The sequence below is a fragment of the Hippocampus zosterae genome, chromosome 21 (assembly GCF_025434085.1).
Source record: "Hippocampus zosterae strain Florida chromosome 21, ASM2543408v3, whole genome shotgun sequence".
NCBI classification, from domain to species: domain Eukaryota; kingdom Metazoa; phylum Chordata; class Actinopteri; order Syngnathiformes; family Syngnathidae; genus Hippocampus; species Hippocampus zosterae.
The window spans coordinates 8,562,825-8,586,076 of NC_067471.1; the positions used below are offsets into that span (position 1 = coordinate 8,562,825).

Below are 23,252 nucleotides of genomic sequence, written 5' to 3' on the forward strand. Positions count from 1 at the left end.
CTTGCACAATTCACACAGGACAAGTCAAAGAAATCTTTTTTTTTCACTCGATAAACCCGCATCCTAGCCACGGCATAGCGCTTATGGTCAACGGGGAACAAAGCGATACTTTTGCTTTTATTCCTTTGAAGCAACAAAACTTAATAAACACAAATCAACAGAATCGGCATCACGTAGTCTTGAAATGGCTTCTCGGATTGCACTTGAAGGCCCCCCGAATCCCTGATTCTTTGAATTAAAGTGACACGACTCCAAGGCGAGTTTTACCCTTTACAAAAATCACAGTAGCACTATCAAAGTGACATTGTAAATAATAAGTCCGTATCAAAGAGCAGCATCGGACATTTTCCAACCGATGAGGCAAAGGGCGAAGACGGCCAGGCCCGCGCCCAGCAGGACCTTCTGGACCACGTCCAGCATCTTGATCCGGTCCACCAGCTCCTCCTTGAGCAGGCTGGCAGCATCGTCGCCCAGTTGCGCCGTCTGAAACCAAAACGTCGGACGCGTTGGGGGGGAAAAAGCCCAAAAGATTGCGTGTGGCGGCATCGGCATCGTTACCTCGTTCATCCAGACCAAAGGGAAAATGATGCTTTCGTTGATTTTCTTCAACACCCTATGCGCAAGCGGAACGTCGATATCAAGAGGCGGGTACATAGCGACGGCCGCAAAACGCCAAAGCCCAAACGTACAAAAATGCAACTTACGTGATGATCTTGGAGGGTCCGTACATCATGTTCACCTGGATTCTCTTGGCAAAGCCGAGGGTAATTCCCGTGATCTACAAAGGTGGAAAGAAAGACTGGCCCCTTTCAAAGGGGGGTTTCCGCGCAATTGACGCATCAGAGACGAGTCGAAATCTTACAGGTTCCACGTCTAGGTAGGTCTTATGGTGTTCCTCGCTCGGGTTGAGCCCCTTAATAGCCTGATGCATGGACGGCGTAGCATGAAGGAAGTGCGGCAAGGAGATGTAGATGGGCTGTCCTGCCAAGAAAACCCCAGACGGATGAGAACCTGGCTAAAGAAACAGTCCGGTTATCCGGACTGACCGTCTTGACAGGAACTTATGTCCAGCACTCCTGCCAAGGTGCAGTTCTTGGTGGTCTTGGGATTCCGACAGTAGCAGTGGTTGTCGGGGTTGTCCACCGGCGAGGCTAAGGTGGACGGCAGCAGTCCGAAGCGGTACACCGGGATCTCCTTCAGCTCCGAGGAATGCTCAAAGTTGGCCGACACCGACCTGCGGGACACACAGGCGACCGCGGTGACCTCTAGTGGCCACCGAGAGGGTTGCAAGGGGCACTTAAATCACCTGCAGATGTCGGAGGAGAAGAAGTAGATGGGCTTTGTCGGATCCATAAAGGGAGCAAAATTAGAACCATCTGGGAAAATGGAAGTGGAGTCCAGTTAGAAGGCGGGCAAAGCCATTTTGCACCCCCCCCCTTCCCCCCACACACACCACGAGACCCTCACCTGTCCCGTTGATCATGTTGCAGTACTTGTCGTCCCAGAAGGGCAAGCTCCTGGAAACAAGAAAACAGAGAAGCTCCTTGAAACCCGTTGTCGTCGTCTCGTGGATATTTGTCCACGTTCACCTGGATCCTCGCCACGTGTCGATGGTGCCCACTTTGCCGATGTCACCCTTGCCGGTGTGGACCGTGTAGTAGCCGTCAAAGGTGCCGTTGTACTGCAGGACCGGGAGAAGATTTCAGCTCATCATGACGGCCGGCGAAAACGCTAAGCGGAGTGCTAAAAGTGCTCCAAACTAAAGTACGACTCAAATGAATATTGTGGTAGTAGTGACCCACGGGTGCAAAAAGGCCCACGGTGGCTTTCAAGATGGGGTCTTTGTACCCCCACAGCAGCTCCCGGACGCTGCGCTGCTGGAACAAGGACGAGTTGGTGCTCTTGATCATGGTCTCCAGGACAGGATGCAGCACAATTGGAAGCTTTGAATACACCCCCTGACATGCACCAAAAAAAAAAAAAGATGACACGCACAAAGGACAGAAGGGCACTTTTTTTTTTTTTATGAGCGGACTGATTTGATTAGAAACAGATCGGCCATGCTGACAAGTCAACGCTCTTATCAATATTGTCAACTGCCAAAGGGTTACGCAACGTTGCATGACGGTGCCATGCGCTAGCACTTTTTGTTAGCGTTCAGGTTCGTGTTGTTTAGTCGGGATGATTTGTGCTGGGGGGGTGGGGGGGTGATTCATCCGGTTACTGTATACGGGATGGGGGCGGCGTGAATAACGGTGTTGGATTTGGCCTCTGCAAAAGGACACGGCCGACTCATCGATGCACGCGGCGTAATCCATCACCGCGCGGCTCTCGCTCACCGCCACGGCCAAGTTCAGGGAGGTGATGATGTCCTCTTCCGGTCCCACCGACAAGAACGGCTCGAAGGTGGCACCCAGCGGGAGCAAGAAGGAGACGGTGTTGTTGGCGTGGAAGGAGACGTTGGCTTTGGGCAAGTACCTGGTCCTGAGAGAGTTTTGTCGTCGGTGCAAGAGACATCGAGACTCGGTCGTCGGGTTGGCGAGTCAAACCTTACAAGTAGGTGTATGGTCCCTTCTCCGCCACAACCGGAGCGGCACCTTCCTCCACCACCTCCCTGGCGTTTTGCACGTCGAAGAACCAGAACTGTCTGTAGACTGCTCCCCCCGGTGACAGCCAGTTGTCATACGCCGGCGTTCCGAGTGTGATCACGGCTTCCTTGATCCCCGCAGATAAGACTATTTTTAACCAGACTGATGCACAGATGGTTGCTGACATCCCCCCCCCCTTGTCACCGCCTTGACGAAACATCAGATGCAAGCAGCAAGCAACTCGGATCGATTTCACCTTGATCTCTGTGTGGTACCACATACCTGCAAGACCGTTTCCTCGATGAGATTGTTCCCCACCGGGATCAAGATGCCCCCCAGCAGGGCCACCGCCGCCCCGACGACGGCTCCGGTGAGGAGTGCGCACCTCCTGTTACAGCAGCCCATCTCTCTCTGCGTGCGCCCAACTGCGTTTCCGCGCTTTCTCTTTTTGTGCGCGCCTCCTATCGCAGGCTTCGGCGTCAGCGTTGGCCGATGCCAGGTAGAAGGTGCGCACTTCTCCCCAGAACAACGCTTATATACGCTGATTTAGGGTTTAATGATCAGTCAGGCAAGAGGCGGGTATCAGTTGAGACGACCTGAGCCGTTGATAACCGGTCGAAAGGTTGACAAGAGCAAGTCCCAGGCAAATGCTTCAACAACGCTCATGCCAGTAAACATTCCATGCATCGGATAAGATTCCTTCAAATCCTTGTTTGACTCCCTCCTGTTTAGAAGCTTTTGTTCTTCCACTTGCTGCAAACTGGGGTGGAATTCAATCCCCACGTGGACGTTTTATTTTATTTTTTCACGCAGCGTTGTCTGTTAATGTTTGTCGGATTGTGGAAGTGGTTTTATGAGCGTCAAAACGTGACGTCACCAAGTGATTTGAATGGAAGTTAATGCGTTGAGTGCCAGAATGTGAGGCATGTACGCTCTTTGCCACAAGAGGGCAGCATTAATCGCTGTTTGATGGACAATGGCGAGACCAGCTTCACCTGTTCCAGTCGAACTATTCTGTTCTTGTTTTATTGCCATTAGTCCTTCGGAGACGTTTTTTTATATTATTTCACGCAGCGTTGTCTGTTAATGTTCGTCAGATTGTGTCTTATGTGGAAGTGCAGTTTGCTGAGCGTCAAAAGTGACGTCACCATGTGATTTGGATGTTAGTTAATGCGTTGAGTGCCAGAATGTGACACATGGGCATGTACGCTCTCTTTTTGCCACAAGAGGGCAGCATTAATTGCTGTTTGATTTCGATTTCTTGGGCACTGGTGACAGGACCTTTTTAAATTTTGCAGGCAGTGTTACAAAAGTTGAGCTTTCTGGCACGTGGATAGTTCATTCTGTGTTAATAGGAATGTTAATTCCGAAGCGGATGTCTGCCCACGGTGCACACAGTAAACCAGTTCGCCTAATCGATCCAAAGCGGAATGCGGTTTTGCGTGCAACTCTCTAATCGAATCCTACGCTCCTCGTCGCTTTTTAGCAGCCTGTCACAAGACGACAACCAAATATGCCTGGGGAGAGAAAAAAAAACAGCAAGCCACACCAGCAACCTTTGGACCGACTGTTGACTGTGGAGGCTTGGGCTTGACTTTGTCCCTGCCGCTGAATTATTTAAACCACAAACAATGACTAATGTACGGATGAGCGAGCAGGCAGGGGAGACGGGGCCTGCCGGTGTCACTGCTTGCTTGTATATTTCGTACTATACTGTTGTGTATGTTTCCGCATATTGCAAAAATGCACATCCGTCATAAAATGCAACTGTGCTGTGCGGTAATGCAGAAACAATTGATTAAATTGTGATGCTTTTGTACTGTAACGGAGAAAAAAATACTTCTCATCACTCCACCTAATACAAATCTAGCGTGTAAGTGTAAAATGCAATAATTGTGTGCGTGTAATGTTCTTTGGTAACAGGTTTGTTGTTGTTTTCCAGCACATTGACCGGTCTTTCTTCAAAATAAAAGCTTGGCACTTTTACGAGCATTACTGTTGAGCTGTATCGTTTCAGTAAACCATTATGCAAAGCTATTAACATCAACAAAATAACATTGAATGGTAAATTCCTCGACACAATGAGTGTAAATGCATGCTACACTTTCGTTATATTTTATTCCGAAGAAATGAATCGGAAGTTTGCGGTGTCCGTTCGGCACAAGGCTTGCTGTGCATTGGCGGCTCCTCCCCTCGCACACATTTCAACTGCTGCCGCTGCAACGGATGGAGCGGAGCACCAGCGGTAGTTTAGGGCACCGCCGACCATTTTATTACCCGTCAAAGTAGCTCCCATCTCGGAAAAGACGCGTCCAGCAACTCGGTGGTACGGAGGCCCTCTTTTTAGGGTAGAAAGTTCCGCCTTCTCGAAGACATCGAGTGTCTCTTTTTAATGGGCGTGTGTTAGGTGGCAGCGGCGGGGAGAACATTTTAACCATTTTATGTAGGTTAAGTGAAGACATTTTCGCCGGGCGAGGATGGGCTGCACGCTGAGCACCGAGGACAAGGCGGCGGTGGAGAGGAGCAAAATGATCGACAGGAACCTGAGAGACGACGGCGAGAAGGCGGCCCGGGAGGTCAAGCTGCTGCTGCTCGGTAAGATGCGAAGCGGGGCGGGGGTGTTGGTTAACCACAGGGTGGAGAGTGAGTTGACGAGTGGTGGTCGACGCCCAGCGAGCGAGTGCCTTAATTCGGTTACTTTTGTGCTGTGTCACCGCCAACGTCGATTGCCAACTTTTGTTCCATGAACACAACATTTCGACCAAAAAATCGAATAAAAACACCTCCCAAAACGCAGTTCAACTCTTCGTCAGTTGGTTCCTTTTTCGAAATTCAACATTTGTCGACGTGAATTGAATTTTAATGACAAAATGGAAGAGATTGTTTTGCCCTCACAAATGTCAACTTAGCCTTAACAGTAGTCATTTCGGGGAAAAAAATAGTACACCCAGTGCATTAATTGCAATTGAAATAATAGCTTACTTCCCTTCACAAGGTTCTATCTCGTGCCAAGTTGTCACCAAAACAAAAACAATTCTGGGAAACGACTGTCGAATTAAAACCCACATAACCGCATTGGCATGATGACATATCTTATGATTATTCTCATGACGTCCTTATGATGTTTTATTTTTCCCCCCCTCAACGTTATTGAAACACAAAGGCGACACTGTTATACTTGTAAACAAAGACCTGAGGTGAGGAACTTTTCCATGCTTGGGCGAATGTTGACATACACACACAGAAACACACATGCAGTATGTGGGTTACCAGGACATCATTTAATCCAAAATCAATAACGACAATGAACATAACATTTTTAAAGACCCCCTTCTTGGCACTCAAAGACATTATTCAATAAATTACATCATGTATAATAATAAGTACCATGAATTATTTTAGTTTTAGGGCAATGAGTGTACAGATTTTAGTGCATTCCTCAGCTGTCGATGGAGGGGGGGGACAGATGCCACTTGCCCGGGCGTGTCAGTTCAAGTTTGTGGCCAAGGTTAGGTAAATGTTTTCATCACATCACATGGAATGTTTTGTTTTGTTAGCTGGGAATTTGCACCACGGCTGCATTACTTACAATGGATGGGCCGGCAAGCTGCCAGGTTGTGGATCCCAACTCGTAACCACGTTACGCCGGCGGGCCTCTTCGGGTTACTGCTTGTGAGAGGGAGGCTGGGAGACAGCAAAAAAAAAAAAAAAAAAAAAGGAATATTACAAGGGAACAAAACACAATATTGCAATAAATTCAATCAAATATTAAAAGAACAACGGCACCATTTTTTTGAAAGTCAGACTAATGCAAGAAAAACATATTTCGCGGCAATACATTTCACCAGGATATTACGAGAAAAAGTCTTAACCGAAACAAAAGCCGACATGGCGTTGTTGGCGTGTGACGCAACACAATGGTTTGTTTTTGTGATGATGCGCTGAGATGCGACTTTGTCCTCCTCTTTGTTTGCATGCGAGATGTCAAATCGAAGCAACACGGCAAACAAGCGGTGTCTTAAACCCTTCGACCGTCACCCGACCCCGCTTCTGTCCGACGCTCGTGTTCTGGCTTTGCACCACGCCGGGGTTAATGAAACCCCGCGCGGATAAACCGGAGCGAAGGCGACCCACCCGGCCGGGGCCTGATGAATTATTGAAGGTGTAATGAAACGGTGGCGTGTTGCGCTCTTCCGCAGGTGCCGGCGAGTCGGGCAAGAGCACCATCGTCAAGCAGATGAAGTGAGTCCATTTTGCACCAGCGCACAAATATTGCATACTGGGGGTGAAAAGGGGGGGGGGGGCTCCAGCTGGTATATTTATTTTTGCTGTGCTTCGAAGCATTGTGCGGAGAGCTTGAATTTGATGAATGCGCATCGGTTGAAACGCGGAAATGGCTCACGTGAATAACGTCACGAAATGCCCCCCCCCCCCCCTCGCTTCGGCGACCAGGATCATCCATGAGGCGGGCTACTCCGAAGAGGAGTGCAAGCAGTACAAGGCGGTGGTCTACAGCAACACCATCCAGTCCATCATCGCCATCATCAGGGCGATGGGCCGCCTCAAGATTGACTTTGGCGACGCCGCCAGAGCCGTGAGTCGCTTGAGCGCGCTTTCCATTTTTTCTATCCCGACTTACGCCGGCAGGGCAAATTTACCGCCCCCGGGAGGACTTGCGCATTGTGTCGGTGGAGCAGCTTTTGACCTCTTGCCCTTTTCCATCCCCCCCGCCGCAGGACGACGCACGGCAGCTCTTCGTGCTGGCCGGGTCCGCCGAGGAGGGCTTCATGACGGCGGAGCTCGCCGGCGTCATCAAGCGGCTGTGGCGGGACGCCGGCGTCCAGGCCTGCTTCGCACGCTCGCGCGAGTACCAGCTCAACGACTCGGCCGCATAGTAAGGGGCAAGACTCAAATATACGCCAAAAAGCAAAAAAAAATTTTTGCAGACTTGCATGACTGCAGAATTCCTTCAGGCGGAGTTGCGGTTGTTGCGCAAGCGCCTTTGCCCAGCAAAACTGGGCTTGTGTGTGTGATTTATTCTTTTTTTTCCCCTCCCCGTTGTAGCCGTTTTTATTAGCTTATTAGCGCCGTTGTTGCGCAATCGTTGTTTTTAGCAGGCCGCCACAAAAAGGTGCCAAATAAAAATCTAGAAAAGGTACAAATACGATACAAATGTATTGTTTTAATAATATATTGCTTTTAATTCACAAAAACAATTTTAAAAAAATTAAAATATGTCATTGTTTTATTTTGGCGACATCATAAACAAGCAAAAAAAGTTTTTAAAAATGGTGGCATCACCCCCCCACACCCCAAAAAAAAAATAGGAATTAAACAAAATAAATAGGAAAGAAATGTGCAATAAAAATATATCACCATAAAATGTAGATCTCAATCTGCCACTGTGTCCCGGCAGCTACCTGAACGACCTGGAGCGCATCTCGCAGGGCACGTACATCCCCACGCAGCAGGACGTGCTGCGCACCCGCGTCAAGACCACCGGCATCGTGGAGACGCACTTCACCTTCAAAGACCTCCACTTCAAGTTTGTGACTCGTCGGCTCCTTTTTTTTTTTGTTTTTGTTTTTTTTTGTTTGTGTGTTGGCAGGCGCTTTGTCGTTCTTCGCAGGCTTTTAAATCTCCCGTTTGTTGTCTTCCTTCCAGGATGTTCGACGTGGGCGGTCAGCGGTCGGAGCGCAAAAAGTGGATCCACTGCTTCGAGGGCGTGACCGCCATCATCTTCTGCGTGGCGCTCAGCGACTACGACCTGGTGCTGGCCGAGGACGAGGAGATGGTACGTGCTTCGCCGCCTTAAAATGAAAAGCAAAAAAAAAAACCCAACCAAACGTTTGGACGTGGCCCTCAGAACCGAATGCACGAGAGCATGAAGCTCTTCGACAGCATCTGCAACAACAAGTGGTTCACCGACACGTCCATCATCCTCTTCCTCAACAAAAAGGACCTGTTTGAGGAGAAGATCAAGAAGAGCCCGCTCACCATCTGCTACCCGGAGTACGCAGGTCTGACGAGAGCTCAATGACATCACAGCAAGCGCACCCCCCCCCCCACCCCAAAAAAAAATCCAGATCGTTTTGCGTTATTTGGTTTCAACGTTACGGTGCCAAGTGTGCGTTTTTCCTCAAAAGCGGTTGTTGCTCCTTTTTGATTGGCCCGGCAGGCTTCAACACGTACGAGGAGGCGGCGGCCTACATCCAGTGTCAGTTTGAGGACCTGAACAAGCGCAAGGACACCAAGGAGATCTACACGCACTTCACCTGCGCCACCGACACCAAGAACGTGCAGTTCGTCTTTGACGCCGTCACCGACGTCATCATCAAGAACAACCTGAAAGACTGCGGCCTCTTCTGATGTCTTGCCGCTGCTTTTTTTTTTGGGTGAGTCACGCTGACGCGACAACAATTATTGTCTTAAATCGTACAGGAAGCCGGCTAACAAAAAATCACTTAAAAGTTTTGGGGATTTTTCTCGTGCAAAATTTGGTGGATTTTTTGGGGGGCTTTTTATAGGGAATGTTTTTTAACTTTTTTTTAATTTTTATTTTATTGTCCTCAGGTTGGATCTCGGTGCGGGAAGGCCAACGGAGCGGGGCACCCCGCCCGCCGGCGCTGTACAGTAAACGCCACGCTTAACGGCTTTTAATTTATCTTTTTGTCTGGGGGACATTTTGTGTCGAATGTTTGAATCGTTGTCAATATGACAGACTTTTTTTTTTAATCTTTTTTTGGAAGGGAAAGATAACGGTCATGTGGGGAAAATGATGTCCGACGCGTAGCTCCGCCCCCTTCCACCTACTCCATTGTTACATTCAGATTCAGGGGTTCTGCTTTTTAATTGAGGCCATTTTGGTTCATTCCCCTCGCACACCCACACAAAATGGCGGAGGTTTTGACACACGAGCTCAACATGACTTTTCACCGCAAAGAGGGATATCTGTACATCACTGAAGCTTTGTCGACTCATTTCCCTTATTTTGATAATAAAAGAAAAGGAAAACATTTGACGAGCAACTTGGTGTTTTTCAACTCGCCGCAACGATCACTCGTTTCATCCATGTTGACCCTTGAAGAGCCCGAAACCATCTTGCTTGATGTTTGGTTTGTTTTTTTTGTTTTTGAAGGGCTGTGCTGTCTTTCTAACATGATTAAATGGAAACGCCGATGCTGCAGGCAAAAGAGGACTTCCCGGACGCGGATTTCAGGTAACCAACGCTGCCTCCATTTTGTGTCTACCAGGACAACAATGGCGCCTTTCATTTGGTCGTGTTGTTGTTTTTCTGTTGACCGTGTCGTCTCCTCTTGGGTCGTCGCATTCTCTGGGGGCGCAGATATTTTTTTTAAAGGTCTTATCAGCACACGCTGCAGCAGCAGGAACTCTGCATGACGCCCGTCTCGCATTCTTCGCAATGGCACAGACGTCATGGGTCGGGCTCCCGGGCAGGCGGTCTGGACTTTTTAAGAAGCCATCTGCTGTTATCTCATGAGTGGCGTCTATTTTCAATTTGACATGCCGAGAGGCAAACCCCTCCTCTCAAGACTTGGAGCGCGAGACTTGGGGCCAACTTGAGAATTAGACCACCTAACCTGGCATGCTTCAGACTTTGACCCTGACCCGGTGACCTACGAAGAATTTGAAACCAAATGACCTTGGCCCCACTTGAGTCACATGACCAATTCCCTACTTGGTTGGGGTTTGACCCCAAGGTCTTGAATGGAAAAAAATCTGCGGTCTACCTCGGACTTGCTTGTGACTTAGACCACAACTTGGGACTTTATTGACATTCTGGCCAAACGACTGCAACTTGAGACTTAGGCCATATGAACTGGGACTTCCTTGAGACCACATGACCTGTGCGCTGTTTGGGATTGCTATTGCTTAATCAGTTGGCGTTGAAACAAAAACCTGATCTGGGACTTTTTCCATTTTTAGAACACATGACCTCGCTCACGCTGCCGCTGAATCATATTAATGAGAAGCTGACGCACCCGCGTGGGCATGTTTTGTTCCGTCTTTAGGTGACAAACATGTTCCTGCTGGGCGGCTCCGGGAGCGTGAGGCGACCACCTTGTAGCCTCGTGTCCTGAAACTTTGCAGCAAGCTTAATATTCTAATGAGGTTACATGAGCTGAAAGGGAGACGATGGGGGGGCCGGCGAGGGGGGGGGGGAGTAATTTTATCATCTGGCGTCATCTAGTGGAGATGAGCAACACTGCACGTGTCTTTCCTCATCACCCGTGTACAGCAATTGTACCAAATGGACCAAGCGTTGCCATAGAAACGCACTCCGCGCTATACGCATGCGCAGATAGCACAGCTAAGCAGTTCTTTTTCATTCTCGTCGCATTTGAATGACGTCATTAAGTGCGTCATTCTTCGTGTACCCCTTGAAAAAAAAACATTTTATTGTACAGGTATTTCCCTCTTATTAATCATACTGAGTCGTATTTCAACGACTCTTTTTACTCTTCAATTTACGAAACAATAAATTACGTCTAATCCACTATTACGCAATTTTACCAGGAGATGGCGGCATTGTATATATTACTTTAAAAACATGTTTTGATTTACAAATGCCATTTAATAGATGGTGTAACCATTTTTTTCTCCGAACAAAATAATTGTTTGAATAAATTAATGATGATAATATCTTGGCAGTGGAACATTTTGTTTGCATGGAGCTGAGGATGATAATTTATCAGAATGTAATTGCTTTTTTTTTTTCCAACGCGGCGAGACTTGTTCTCATTTGCATTGATTGCAAAGGCAGAAATATTTATTTAGATTAACAAGCGGTAAAAGCGCCTGGCTCACCTCGGGTTCCTTCATTCACTGATGAATGGAAAGTGATGCAGATTTATGGCAGCATCAAGTGGGGTTGGGGGGCGCAAGGATTCGGGTTGGGGGGGTGTCGATAGCGCAAACTTAATCAGCATGAAATATCATCAAGTCTCAGCAGCGCGAGAGACACAAGGGCGTCTCCCGGCAATGATTTTGCTCTTTTATGGCCATTTGTGACAAACGACGTGATGAGGAGGAGGAAAATGAAATTTCCCCTTCTCGAAGGGCCTGTCCTTCAACCTTCAAATTCAACGACAGATTACCATGCAAGGCGAGAATAGCGGTCGCTCTACAAGCCGACTTGCCCGGATGCACTTCCCACGACGCCTCGGTGCGTTATTTTTGAACAAAAATCGACAAACGCCCATGTGACTAACAAATGAAAACAGTTTGCCGTCTGATCCAGTTTGTGCTAATTCTCTCCAAACTATTTATTAAGGAACCCGCTAATAATAATAAAATAATCGAAGAACCATTGAAAGCTACTTGGCAATAAAAGCCACCCCACGTGGATGTATGCGCTCATCACAACGTTGAGAGAGTTGTTGCATGGCCAGCCCAGTATGAGTAAAAGTAGAGCGTGAGCGACACGGTGAAAGGGGAAGCAAGGACGCGAGGCAATCACAACCTATTCCGAGCTCACCACCGTCCATTTGTTTCCAAGGCGACGCAAACCACTCCACGCACATCAAAAACCTCATCCAAGTAGTCTGAACAAAGTCAATCAATCCGCGCATTCAGAGCTAAATGGACCAGAATGAGAAGTGGATCCTGTGTGAAATAAACTCGCAGTGTGAACATGAAGCAGTTCATGTCCACGGCTGGACCCCTTTCGACGTCCCCAAAGCGATCAAACATGTGTTTTCCAATGTTTGGTGCCTCTCACCATATGCAATAAGAAGAGCATGAAACATCAAAAGTAAACATGACTAACAATGCAGTTATCTACTGTTTTCCTTGAACTTTTTATTTCAAGGAAAACGATAAACAAATAAATTACATACTCAAACTGCGCGCGGTCGGTCTAAAAAAACTAGAACATTGCATAATTCAGTTATTTAAAAGAAGTTTAACATATGTTTATGATGACATTTGCTATCGAACGGCTGCGAGTAACTAAAATACTTGTCGCCATATTGAAAACAATTGTATGATCATTCCATATTCATTGACAAGGTTGAAACACGAAGATTAATCACTGTCACTTTTTTTACATCCATCTACGCCAGGCTTCTGAAGTTTGTAAAGTCCTTCCTCGGGGAGAAAACTTGAACGCACCACAAGTTGACACCCTGAACGCACCACGAGTTAACGATCCAGCTGCTGCTCGTCGCCGAAACATGGAGCCAAGCAACGGAGAGCAGTGAGCCATCTCCAGGAGGGTGGGGGGACCCTCAAAGTACACCGAAACTCTTCCCCCGCCGCTTTGACGTGAGCCATGTCCAGGAGTTTAAAACGGAGGACTAACCACTGGAGCAAAAAAGTCCACCAAAGTGTCCTCGGGCGGAACGCGGAGGGGCAACTGGCGACGCTGGAAGTGAGGGGCGGCGCGGAGCACGGACACTTTCCGCTCGTGGGTGAGCTCCACCAGGGTGGAGCGTCGTGCCTCAGCGGCAGCCTCCATCCTGGTGACATTCTGTTGGAGGTCAACGATACGCCGGTGGCCGGGCTGACCAGTCGGGACGTGATGGCGGTGTTGAGGCACAGCAAGGAGCCCGTCAGACTGAAATGTGTACAACAAGGTGAGTGGACAACTCGTTAGCTTCTTCGTAAAAAAATTTCCTGCCATTGCCATTTTTACTTGAAAGAAGCTTAAACACGTTTAAAAAAGTTGTTTCAAGTATTGTGCCCGCAAGCTTTGGTGTTTTTATTGAGTGTTTTGTGGTTCGGGGCGTGATTTAGTTTTGTTTTGTGATGCTAGGCGCTGATGCTAAGTGGAGGGGGCGTGTTGCGTTCGAAACTTTCCGAAAAAGAACAATTGTCACTCGAGTCTGTCAAGCAAGGTAATTAGAAAAATAAAGCTTATTCGAAAAATAATCGTTTTTTTCGAATGAGCTTCGATAAAAGTGTCAACTGCGTCGCCATTAATCAGTAAAAGGACCACAAAGCGAGCCTTGTGTCGAGCTTTTTTTAAAGTCTTGTGTTCTTGGCAGTGATAATAATCAGTGATACTTGTAATGTTTAACTTGAGTGTACCGGCAACACTTTACATGTGATAAACATGTTTGGAGAACTGCTGCGAATGGGCTTTTCGGAAGTTTGCGAGTGTGGCAAAATGTATGTGGTGGATACATTGACGCACACAAACTTATGGCAGAGGTAATAAGGATTTGTGTCTGTTACGTCACAGAAGTGTTGTTGTCAGCTTCTTCTTCATGACGCGTCGACTTTGTTTCACAATCTTGTGATAGTTGAGTCACATGTCAACTACTTATTAGGTTAGATTGCAGACCCAATATGGCGACAGGTGTTTTATGAGACCAGAATTGTGTGGAAGTTGATAGGGATGCATACCTACTGTAACCAATTGGTTACATGCCTATCCTACCTACTCCCATCATAATTGCGTCTTGTGACTCCCTCAACGGAAGCGTTTATTTGTCCTGAGTGGACGATGCCCCCGGCGTCCACCATTTTGTTGATGCCTCTATTTTTACAGCATGAAAGCGGCCATTGTCATCGTTGGCTAAGCTTCTTTGCGATCTTTTCCTGCTCTCCAGAGGCCTTCTACCTTTTCCGCTTCCCAATGCCAGCGTGCATTGTGGGCGTCGTCAAGCGCAGTCCGATGGCATTTAAGCTCTTTACGTTGTTCCCGGGAGGGCGTCGCACTGCCAGCTCGGAGTGCGCCACAATCGCAGAGGAGAATAGCAAAGCCGGACTGATTGTGCGGACACAAAAAGGGGAGGAGAGTCTATCATCTGCATGGAGGCTCATGTTGGAGTCAGACCATTCACGTTGTTAATTCTGTTCTGTTAGTGTGTCATACGTTCAGCTGGCAAATGAGTGCATTTCTGTCGATGCTAATGAGACATGAAGAGCACAAGTTTATTGCAGAACCTGCAAATTCAACCCGCCCGACCAAGTGAGCAATCGAACAGGCCAACCACTTTCACCTTCGGGACCGGAGTGGAACTTGACGGCCTTATCCGTGACTCTGCTTCACCTCACTTTTTTTTCCCTCGTAAGCCTTCTCCAGCGTACGCCCTTATCAGCATGCCGAGTGTGTGCAGTGCATTTGCCCGCCCCGTGCAAACAAGCACCCCCTTTTTTCCCAATAATGGGCGTCAAGTAGCGCAAAGAGACTTGACAAACCAACGCTGGTCTGCGCTACGAATGAGGTCCAACCTTACTCCCCCACTCCCCGTAGGCCCAATTTCAAGGGCACACCCACGATGGCTCAAGCACACAAGTGGCAAGACGGAATTCCATCAAAGATGACTTTTCTTTTCTGTCTGTGCTTTCGTTCCTTGAATCTCGCAGTCATGAGCGTCTCCCATGTGCACCGTGTGCCAGCAGCTAATGATGACTCATCTCCAGACGGTCTGTTTGGATTTAATGAGCCTTAACACGATTCACATGGAAACAAGTAACCCCCCCCCACACTCCTCTCAACCTCACAGTTAGGAGTAATAGTGGGATTTTTAAAGGAATAAAGTAGCAATACTTAATATGCATTGTATTCCTATTTTTGTGTGTGTGCAATACCACTTCCTTCCTCAAGAGGCAGCAGCACACATTGAACTCAAGTGTATTTCTAGCGCACTTTAATCAAACAACCGCCACTGTATACGAAGTGCTGTACATGGAGCAAAAGTAATTCCTACAACAACAAACAATCAATTCATAAAAAGACAGTAGAAAGGCCGAAAACAGTCAAACTATAAATAATACACAAATAATAGCATCTTGATGGAGGATTGGCTCACTCCAAAGTCAAGTGCTTGACGGTAACGCAGCCGCCATGTGACAAAGGCGTGAATTCGGTCTTCCGTGTTGATGCGAAAAACGTGTCCTTGTTGCCTCGGCTTCATTTTCCATTCGTCACAACTCGCATTGTTTATTCTCGACGTCCCCCCCCCAAACTTCCACCAGAAAACCTGACTGATTGTTTCTCCCGTGGCCTCCAGATGGCTTTGCGCAAAAAAAAAAAAAAAAAAAAGTTTCCCAGAACTAAAAGAATGATCTATTCCAAGCCGCCCCCCCACCCCCCTCCACTGCTCTCCACCCCCTTAAGATAAGTAGATTCATCAAGAGAGCGCTCTGGGCTGCGAAATCATTAATAAGCGCTCGACGGCCAGGCGCGGGGCGGCAAAAGTCACCTTCCGTCCCACATTTGTGTCTTTTTGCCAGCACCCCCCCCCCCCCCCTTTGTGGCCTTATTTGTGTCGTGGTGAAACGCGAGGGAATGATCGCATCGATTCTAGCCGACGCGTCAAAATGAAAGTGTCGTTCATCCGCCGACTTGTTTCCCGTGCCGCGACCTTGCCGGGAGGAGGGGGAGACGGAGGAGGGGGGGGGGGGGCAACAATAGCTTTTGGAGGTTTGACATTCCGCCGTGCATTCTCTCGGTAGCTTAAATCAATGAAGGAGTTCCAGCTCTGTCCAAATGAAGAGAAGAGGGACAAAAGGCAGCTTGTAAACAAGAAAATGTGGATCCACGCCGGCAGAATGCAAAGTTTGTGCCGCCGCCGCCGCCACCGGGGAAGCGAAAGCGCGCATTTTTATTCACAGCTGCTCGGCTTTACATCACTTTGCTTGTCTGTCAAGTAGCAGCCTCACAAAAGCTTTTCTCAAACGCCGTGGACGGGGGGCCGTGTGGGGGTAGACGGGCCGGGCCGTTAAACAAGCAAGGGGGGGAAAAAAAAAAACAATCAATTCACCCAATTTGGTAACCTTTTAGCTAGCCTAGTAATGAATTAACGCCCAAGTGACCTTTCAGCCAAACGGCAATCAAACAAACCAAAGAATTCATTTAATTAAAATAAATGACAAATAAAAAAAGGAAGGTTCAATCAATTGCCAACCAAGGTCCCAAAACAATCGTCCACCTAATGACCAACCCATCAAATAACCAATCACCAAAACAAAATGCCTTCTCTTAGCGGACTAAATGAGTGGAACCCAACTCATCAAACCAACCAATTCCCAACCAAGTTAGCAAACGAAAACCAACCAGCTAGCCAACCAAACAAACTAGTCACTCATCGATCTTGCGACGAACCAGCCAACTCGCCAAAGAAAAAAAAAAAAAACTCAAAAAATTAAGGTGATTGACGCTTAGCTTGGTCACGTTCAAGTCGCCAAAGTCACTCGCCGAGTTGTTTTCAGTTCCAGAGTTGGAAGCGACTTTCGCTTGTTTCCCCAATTCTCTATGCAGATGAGACGTGATGACAAACGACAGGAAATTTGGAGCCGGGGCCGCTCTGAATCCCCGGCGCGTGCCTTACTCCGGCGCCATTGTCTTGGAGTGCGCCCGTTCCCGACGCACCGTTCAAACGCTCCGGAATTCCACGCGGCGCTCCTCGCGTAACGGCTCCCCGGAGACGGCCCCGAGGCCATCCGCCGTGCGCAACCGTGACTCGCCGCGCTCGGCCGTCTCCGTTTATTTCCATAATGTGCCGGCGAGGAGGCTCCTATGTGATGATGAAGCCCGTGGGGGTTGGGCAGGGGGGGGGGGGGGGGGGGAGGGGGGGGCTCTCAGTAGCGGAGATGCCTTCGGAATTGGGCGTATTTAGAATACGAGGCCTTTCGCCGATTGGCCGTTTGCATATTTAGCACGTATGTCGCCTCCAGTGTGCCTCGTTAAGTCTGCAGACCAAAAATTCCTCTCTTGGTCCTTGGTCTACGATTTTCTTTGGATCTGGGTCAAAACTTCAAGGATTTGCATTGAACTTAAAAAAAAAAAAATCTAACTTGCTTATACACTGTAAGCGGTGCATGCAAGAAAAAGACTCGGAAATCAAATTCCATGATACGAATATTCAAATCGATGTCGCCAAAGTACTGCAGGCCAGCGCTGGCTTCTAAACGGAGCCGTCGACATCCTCGCCCCCGTCCGGCAAATAAATCCCAGCGGTCGCTCGGAGCAAAGCGACACACAGGTGTCCCGCTTTGAAAGTAAATGGCCCGTATAGTAAATCCAATAGAAAATTACTGCGCCGGAAAAGGAGCGACAGCCATAAAAGTGAGTTATTTGCCCGTCGCCGCGTCTCCGACGGCCCCGCGCTCACCCTCGGAATCCAAACCTGTCGCCTCCAATTACCCGAGGCGAGTGTTTGCCCGCCGCTTGTGCGACATCTGTCTCCTAATTGCTCGCCCGTAGTCCGCCGCCGCCGCCGCCGCTGCGTTCGGAGGCAACGGCTCAATTAGTCCACAAACGAGCAGCTTATATTCACGGCGATTGTTTGTCAATGTTTTGCGACCGGGGGGAGTGTCTGGGGGGTGGGGGTGGGGGGATTTCCTGTATATTCCCGGTTCGTTGACCGTTTCCCATTTCACGTCGTATTTCTCTTGAAGATATTTTGAGCTCGTTGCTGAAAAATAGGCAAGTCGTTGGTGTCGAGAGAGTTTTCGCATGCATCGGCTTGCTAAGCACACGTTTGGCTTCTTCTCGTCTCCACCTCAAGGGGGCAGCGGCTTCCCCGTCCATCAACATTTACGCAGGCTTTGACAGTGATGCTGATGGATTGCGCGGTGTACAAGTGGAGCGGGGGGGTAGGGTGGGGGGGCGCCATGCTCAATTGCATGTCACGCTGCGTCTTCCCGCTTGGCTGATTGTGACGCTTTCGCAATTCGGGGCCTTTTTTTGGACGTCTGCCGGTGTTGTTACTTTGTATGGCTAATCGTGCGCTTGATGCTTTTGAGCCCCCCCCCCCATACCCCCCCCCCCTCCCCAAACTCGGCTTCTTTGTGACCTTTCCCACTCTGTCCTCGATACCCGGCGTCTAAACGACCCACGACGGAGACTTTGCGTTGTTGGAAGTCGTTGGTCCCTTTGGTTCGCATTGGGCGCCATCCGAAGTCAAGACTGCCAAGTCCAATTGGGCATCGGGGGCGTCGGCTTGGCCGAGCGTGGCGCCTGTTTTGACACTCGCGGCGAGGAGGCGCTTGTCGCAGCGAGTCGTCTTCCTGCAGGTCATCCCGTCCGTACGAGAGAAGTGCTACTTCTCCTTCAACGCTTATCGACGGGATAGATTTCGTTTTGAGCGCGTCGCGGAGCGAAATGTTAGCGACGGGTCACGACCGCTGAGGAAATTATTTCGCGGGATGCGCCAAAATATGCGACAACGACCCGAATTTGCTGTCTCCCCCCCCCAAAAAAAAGTCAGTGAAGAAAGAGCAAGACGTTTCCATTTTTCAGACTGATGAACGTTGACGATTTCACGTGAAATCGCTTGAAAATCACAGTCGGCACGACGGACTTTTTGGAGTGACTGTCGTCAGCGAGATGAAATCGGGACATTAAAAAGCCGCTCTCGTGACAGACAGTACCCCGACTCTTGGAGGGGGGGGGTTGCGATTTTGCATCCGCTATTTCGGAAAAGACGATTCTCCCGCCGCGATCGATCGTCTCGCGCCGCCGTAGCATTATCAGCACTGGCTCTCTCCCTCACTTCCTCGTCGTCGTCGCTTCCCCCCTGCACTCCTTCCCGTTTGAGCTTCTTTTGTGGAGTACACACACGCACACGCGCTGAGTGAGGCGGTGCGAGGTGGTGGTGGCAGGGGTGGGGGTAGGGGGGGGGCATTACTTGGCTGGTCGCGGCTCGATTGCAGCGAGCAGAGATTGAGTTGGGCGAGCGGCGAATGGCAGCGGGAGAAATCCGCCGTCGCCTTCCCGCCGGTGGAGAGAAGTCGCGACGGGAAACCTGTGGCGAGACGATCGCCGAGCGCCGAAGAGAGGTGCCCGTCCGCCCGTCCGTCCGTTTGTCCGTCCGTCCAAGCGTGTCGCGATCACGCCGGCGCCGTCTATTTATTGATTTGTTTGTTTATTCGGCATGCACCTCGCTCGGCTCGTCTCGTCCTCGTCCCCCCCCCCCCCCCCCCCCCGCACACGCCAATCGGCCGTTGGTGCGCCGTTCGCCGCCTTCGACCGAGGCGCAGATGCGCTCTTTCATTCCGCTCGCCTTCATTAGAATGCCGCAAATGAGTTCGTCTGCGTGCGCGCGCGCGTGCTCGTGCCGAGTCTGCCCCCCCCCCCCCCCCCCCCCCGGGTATGCACGCCGTACCAGTGCGGCCATTGATATCCCGTCGCTAGGTCTTGAAACTTCCAAACTAGGTTCCCTTCAATCGTGAATGTGGTGGCGGATTGGGGGGTGGGGTGGGGGAGGGGGGGAGTTGAACGTGGATGTCTCGTAATCGGAGGAGAGAAGACAATGGGGGGCTCAATGCTGAAGGTTTGACATCCTCGTTTGCAGACTTGCCTTGCGGAATCCCTGGAGTCACGTCAGTCACGCTGCCCCCCCCCCCTACCGCTCCCCCCTTCCGTCATTCTAAATGTGATTAAACGGATGCGTGGCAGTCAAGATGGATGGCGTATTTGTCAGGGGAACCCAAGAGGGGTCAAGTTGATGCTTGTTTTAGCTCACTACTCCCCCCAACCCCCCGCCACCACCACCACCTCCATCTTCTTCCTCTCGCCCCCCCCCCCTTATGATTTGCCCTGGCTTTCCATCTCTCTAATCCCCCACCCTCGCCCGCCACCTTCACTTTACAACTGACAGTCCCAAAGATGCGAGGAAAACTATTGGACATTCCACGCTTTTGGTTTTTTTTGGGGTGGGGGGGGGGGGGCGATTGAATCATTTTGGATATTTGGGTGTCCTTTGAGCTGTGCTGTTCGTGCGTAACTGGAGAAGATGGTGTCGGGTGTGAAACGTGAAAACATCTTCTTTCCTTGATCCTGGGGGGGGGGGGACATAATGGGGCCACTATGGTCGTCCCTTTTTTGTTTCGCTTGAGCTCACGCGTCTGCGTTGTCCATCCAGGGGGCGTGATCGACAAGGACCTGTGCCGCTACCTCAACCTGCGCTTCCAGAAAGGCTCGCTGGACCACGAACTGCAGCAGATCATCCGGGACAACCTCTACCTGCGCACCATTCCCTGTGAGTCCCCGCGTCTTTTTTTTTTTTTTTTTTTTTTTAACATCGGTCTGTTTGCTCGCTTGCTTGCTTGCTTGAAGAACTTCAAAAGGTCCCGCGAGTTGTTCCGCGTTTGTTACGTCCTGTCGGTTTACTGGGCCAACACTCCTCCGACATGCGCTTTAAGGTCAACCGTGCATTATTTACGCTCCTTCAAGCTGCGCCGAAAGTCGTTTTCAGGGTACGTCAGCCGACAAACTCCAAAGATTGTAGCCGGCGTTCGATACTGGAAATTCCGTCTGGCAAACTGCATCTTGATTTGGTATCCGGTTTGTGGTGGCGGAGGGAATCGAAAAAAAGGCGCTAGGGGGGAGGGGGATTCGGCCCTTCTGGCGGATCTCAAGCGTCCGCCTCGCACTAATTTGCCGCATTAGCTGCACCGCGAGAGCCGACAGTTTAGTGGTGGAAATGATGAAAGGTTTGGCAATGGCGACGAGGACAAATAAAATAAAATAAAATAAAATAAAAGCCTCCGCAAGAACGAAAGTAAAAAACGGAGCGCTCCGAGCAAGAGTTGGTTCTGCGGCGCCGTCATGAGTCGTCCACAGTGGCTCCTCTGCGCCGTTTTTTTCTTTCTTTTTTTTTCTTTTTTTTGCGCAACACGAGCAAAACTGGCCTCGATTGCTCCACGGCAGCGCGGGAACATGATGTTCACCTTGGAATGGCGAATGGGTCGTGGTTAACGACATGAAAGACGAGACGAGATGTACGTTTTGAATAAAAACGATGAGCGGTGTGAGGGTCTCTTTTTTATTTTTTTGCGCCGTAGCACTGGTGTGAAATGGTATCGAATGGTGTAAAGCTCAAGACTTTGAAGCTTTTGCGGGCGATTTTTGCGTCCATTCGGCCCCTTTTCGCGTTCGGGCCTTCGAATGTGTTTGAAACCTGCCACCGGGTGTCCGTGGGTCAAAGTGATGGAAAAAAAGCGAGCGGACTGAACTTTCAAAGTCTTCCAGCATCCAAACGTCCCGCAGCAGATCGATCGCTATCCTCGGATGCTGTATTGTCACTCTTTGTTTCATCGTCACAGCCCTGGGGGGGGGGGGGGATGAAAAGCGGATTTTAGATTTAAACCCCCGCCCCCCAATCCTTTGCGTGTTGCCTGAATTTTTTGCTATTGGAGATTAATAACATGCAAGCAAACCGGGAAATCAGATCTATTGCCAAGTGTGCGGCTTATTGCAAAAAAAAAATAAAATAAAAGCGCTGCCAAAACGTTTGCTTCGAGCAAAATCGTCCGTCAGCGAGGTTTTGCGTCTTTCCGCGGCGACTTGATTTTTCTCGCCGTTGCGATGAAAAGAGAACATCAGACGGCGTTTCTCTCCGAGCGCCCCGTCGGTGAGATGCGCGAGATAATCCCTGAGACTTGAAAGAGAGTTATAAGCCAACGTTTGCGCGGCGCTCATCGCCGCAATTTGGACGTGAGCCGATGAGTGGAAAGTAGAGACGTTTATTTTGGAAGGGGGCGGGGGGGGGGGGGTTGGCTGACAGGTAAAAGAGACGCCGCTTCACATACTAATGGAGCAACTTGGACAGAGTGAGAGGCCGGCGGGGGGGGGGGGGGCTTACAACAAAATACCCGGTTAAATTCCAAGGTCAGAGCGTTAATAGGGCGCGCCGCGGTGAAATCGGGCCCCATCGTCCGGTAACCCGCGTTGGGGCTCACGCGAGCGATGGGCGGAAGTTAGCATCGGGCTAATAGCGCGAGTGCGCCAAAGCCCAAAAGTGACGCCCCGTTACTGGTGTGCTCATCGTCGAGTTTTGCGGCGCAAAGTGCGAAACGCGGGCTGTGGCTTTTTCGCCGCCCCCCCCCCCCCCCCCAGTCTGGCAACAGTTTGTCTTTTTTTTTTTTTTGGCCCACCCTCCCTCTTTGTTTGTTTTGGAGAGCCAGCTGTCTAATCAAGTCATTAGCGAGGTCATAAAAAGACCAGCAGCTAACACCCGCCCCCCCCTCACCCTCACCCGAGCCGGCCAAGTCCGAGGTGCGCCCGAGTGATATTTCTGGTGGCAATAAAAGGGTGATGGGGATCACAAAGGCGCCTTTAATCAAAAGCTCAATTTCTGTCATGCATTTAATCTGTCCCCTTTCTCTTCTCTCGCTCATTGGAGGCACGGCAGCGGTTTCCATGGCAACCCTTTCCTCTCCCCGCCTGCGTCAAAGGCTCGGCTGCTAAAACTCGCGCCTTTTATTTATTTTTTTTCCTCCCCCACTTCTTCCCCGCATACTCCTCCATATCCCCCCCCCCCAACCTTCTTTTCACCTGTCGTTCCAGTGTCTTGACAACAAATTGGGCGTACCAGAAAGTAAATAAGGGCAGCATCCCCCGCAAACACCAAACATTTGCGTTGGGTTGCCGACCTTTAGCCCGCCGTCGTCAAACGCTTCGGATGTGAGCATCCGGTTAGGATTCCACCAATCAGTGGCCGCTTTAATCCACCGAGAGGTAACGCGGAACACCTCCCGGGTGTTTTTTTCCAACAAGTCCCCCCCCAAGCGGCGGCTCGTATCCGTGCAGGGGACAAAGAGAGATGCATCGATTTGGTCCGCAGAGCAGCTTCGGGAGGACCAGACTTGCGACGCCTTTAATATTCATGGCCGGAGACTGCACTCTTTTACCCAAAGGGGCGTTTTTCTTCTGGCCAACAGTCCCTCCCTCTGAAGTGTTCGCGC

At 49.9% G+C, this 23,252-nt stretch overlaps 3 protein-coding genes across 13 annotated transcripts in view; 2 read left to right on the top strand and 1 right to left on the bottom strand.

Annotated features, from left to right (window-relative positions):
- Positions 1-104: 104 nt before the first annotated feature.
- cd36 (CD36 molecule (thrombospondin receptor)) lies at positions 105-3,279 on the bottom strand. Its single transcript, XM_052055433.1, has 12 exons — positions 2,871-3,279; positions 2,555-2,715; positions 2,340-2,484; positions 1,803-1,958; positions 1,590-1,681; positions 1,468-1,517; positions 1,307-1,376; positions 1,047-1,234; positions 863-981; positions 705-778; positions 559-613; positions 105-483 (listed from the first exon to the last, which is right to left on the bottom strand). The coding sequence occupies exons 1-12, from the start codon at positions 2,991-2,993 to the stop codon at positions 325-327; spliced, it is 1,392 nt and encodes a 463-aa protein (XP_051911393.1). The 5' UTR covers positions 2,994-3,279; the 3' UTR covers positions 105-324.
- Positions 3,280-4,753: 1,474 nt separating this feature from the next.
- Positions 4,754-9,604, top strand: gnai1 (guanine nucleotide binding protein (G protein), alpha inhibiting activity polypeptide 1). Its single transcript, XM_052055435.1, has 9 exons — positions 4,754-5,183; positions 6,788-6,830; positions 7,041-7,182; positions 7,325-7,482; positions 8,005-8,133; positions 8,253-8,382; positions 8,455-8,608; positions 8,767-8,987; positions 9,162-9,604. The coding sequence occupies exons 1-8, from the start codon at positions 5,066-5,068 to the stop codon at positions 8,955-8,957; spliced, it is 1,065 nt and encodes a 354-aa protein (XP_051911395.1). The 5' UTR covers positions 4,754-5,065; the 3' UTR covers positions 8,958-8,987; positions 9,162-9,604.
- A 3,119-nt stretch (positions 9,605-12,723) lies between these two features.
- magi2a (membrane associated guanylate kinase, WW and PDZ domain containing 2a) overlaps positions 12,724-23,252 on the top strand; it is a 37,551-nt gene continuing 27,022 nt past the window's right edge. For 5 of the 11 annotated variants that reach the window (XM_052055409.1, XM_052055412.1, XM_052055411.1 and 2 more), the window contains exons 1-2: positions 12,726-13,186; positions 20,429-20,545. In XM_052055409.1, coding sequence (XP_051911369.1) covers positions 12,883-13,186; positions 20,429-20,545 — 421 coding nt within the window. In that variant the 5' untranslated portion in view covers positions 12,726-12,882. Of the gene's footprint in view, positions 13,187-19,172; positions 19,344-20,428; positions 20,546-23,252 lie in introns of those variants that run through there. The other 6 variants (XR_007960508.1, XR_007960509.1, XM_052055416.1 and 3 more) reach the window with 4 other exon arrangements.

Coding starts and splice junctions, on each gene's coding strand:
- cd36 (XM_052055433.1), bottom strand. CDS start 2,993: ATGGGCTGCTGTAACAGGAGGTGCGCACTCCTCACCGGAGCCGTCGTC. Junction 2,716..2,870: donor TCGAGGAAACGGTCTTGCAG/GTATGTGGTACC, acceptor GCGGGGATCAAG/GAAGCCGTGATCACACTCGG. Junction 1,235..1,306: donor TTCTCCTCCGACATCTGCAG/GTGATTTAAGTG, acceptor TGTGTCCCGCAG/GTCGGTGTCGGCCAACTTTG.
- gnai1 (XM_052055435.1), top strand. CDS start 5,066: ATGGGCTGCACGCTGAGCACCGAGGACAAGGCGGCGGTGGAGAGGAGC. Junction 5,184..6,787: donor GGTCAAGCTGCTGCTGCTCG/GTAAGATGCGAA, acceptor GCTCTTCCGCAG/GTGCCGGCGAGTCGGGCAAG. Junction 8,609..8,766: donor CTGCTACCCGGAGTACGCAG/GTCTGACGAGAG, acceptor TTGGCCCGGCAG/GCTTCAACACGTACGAGGAG.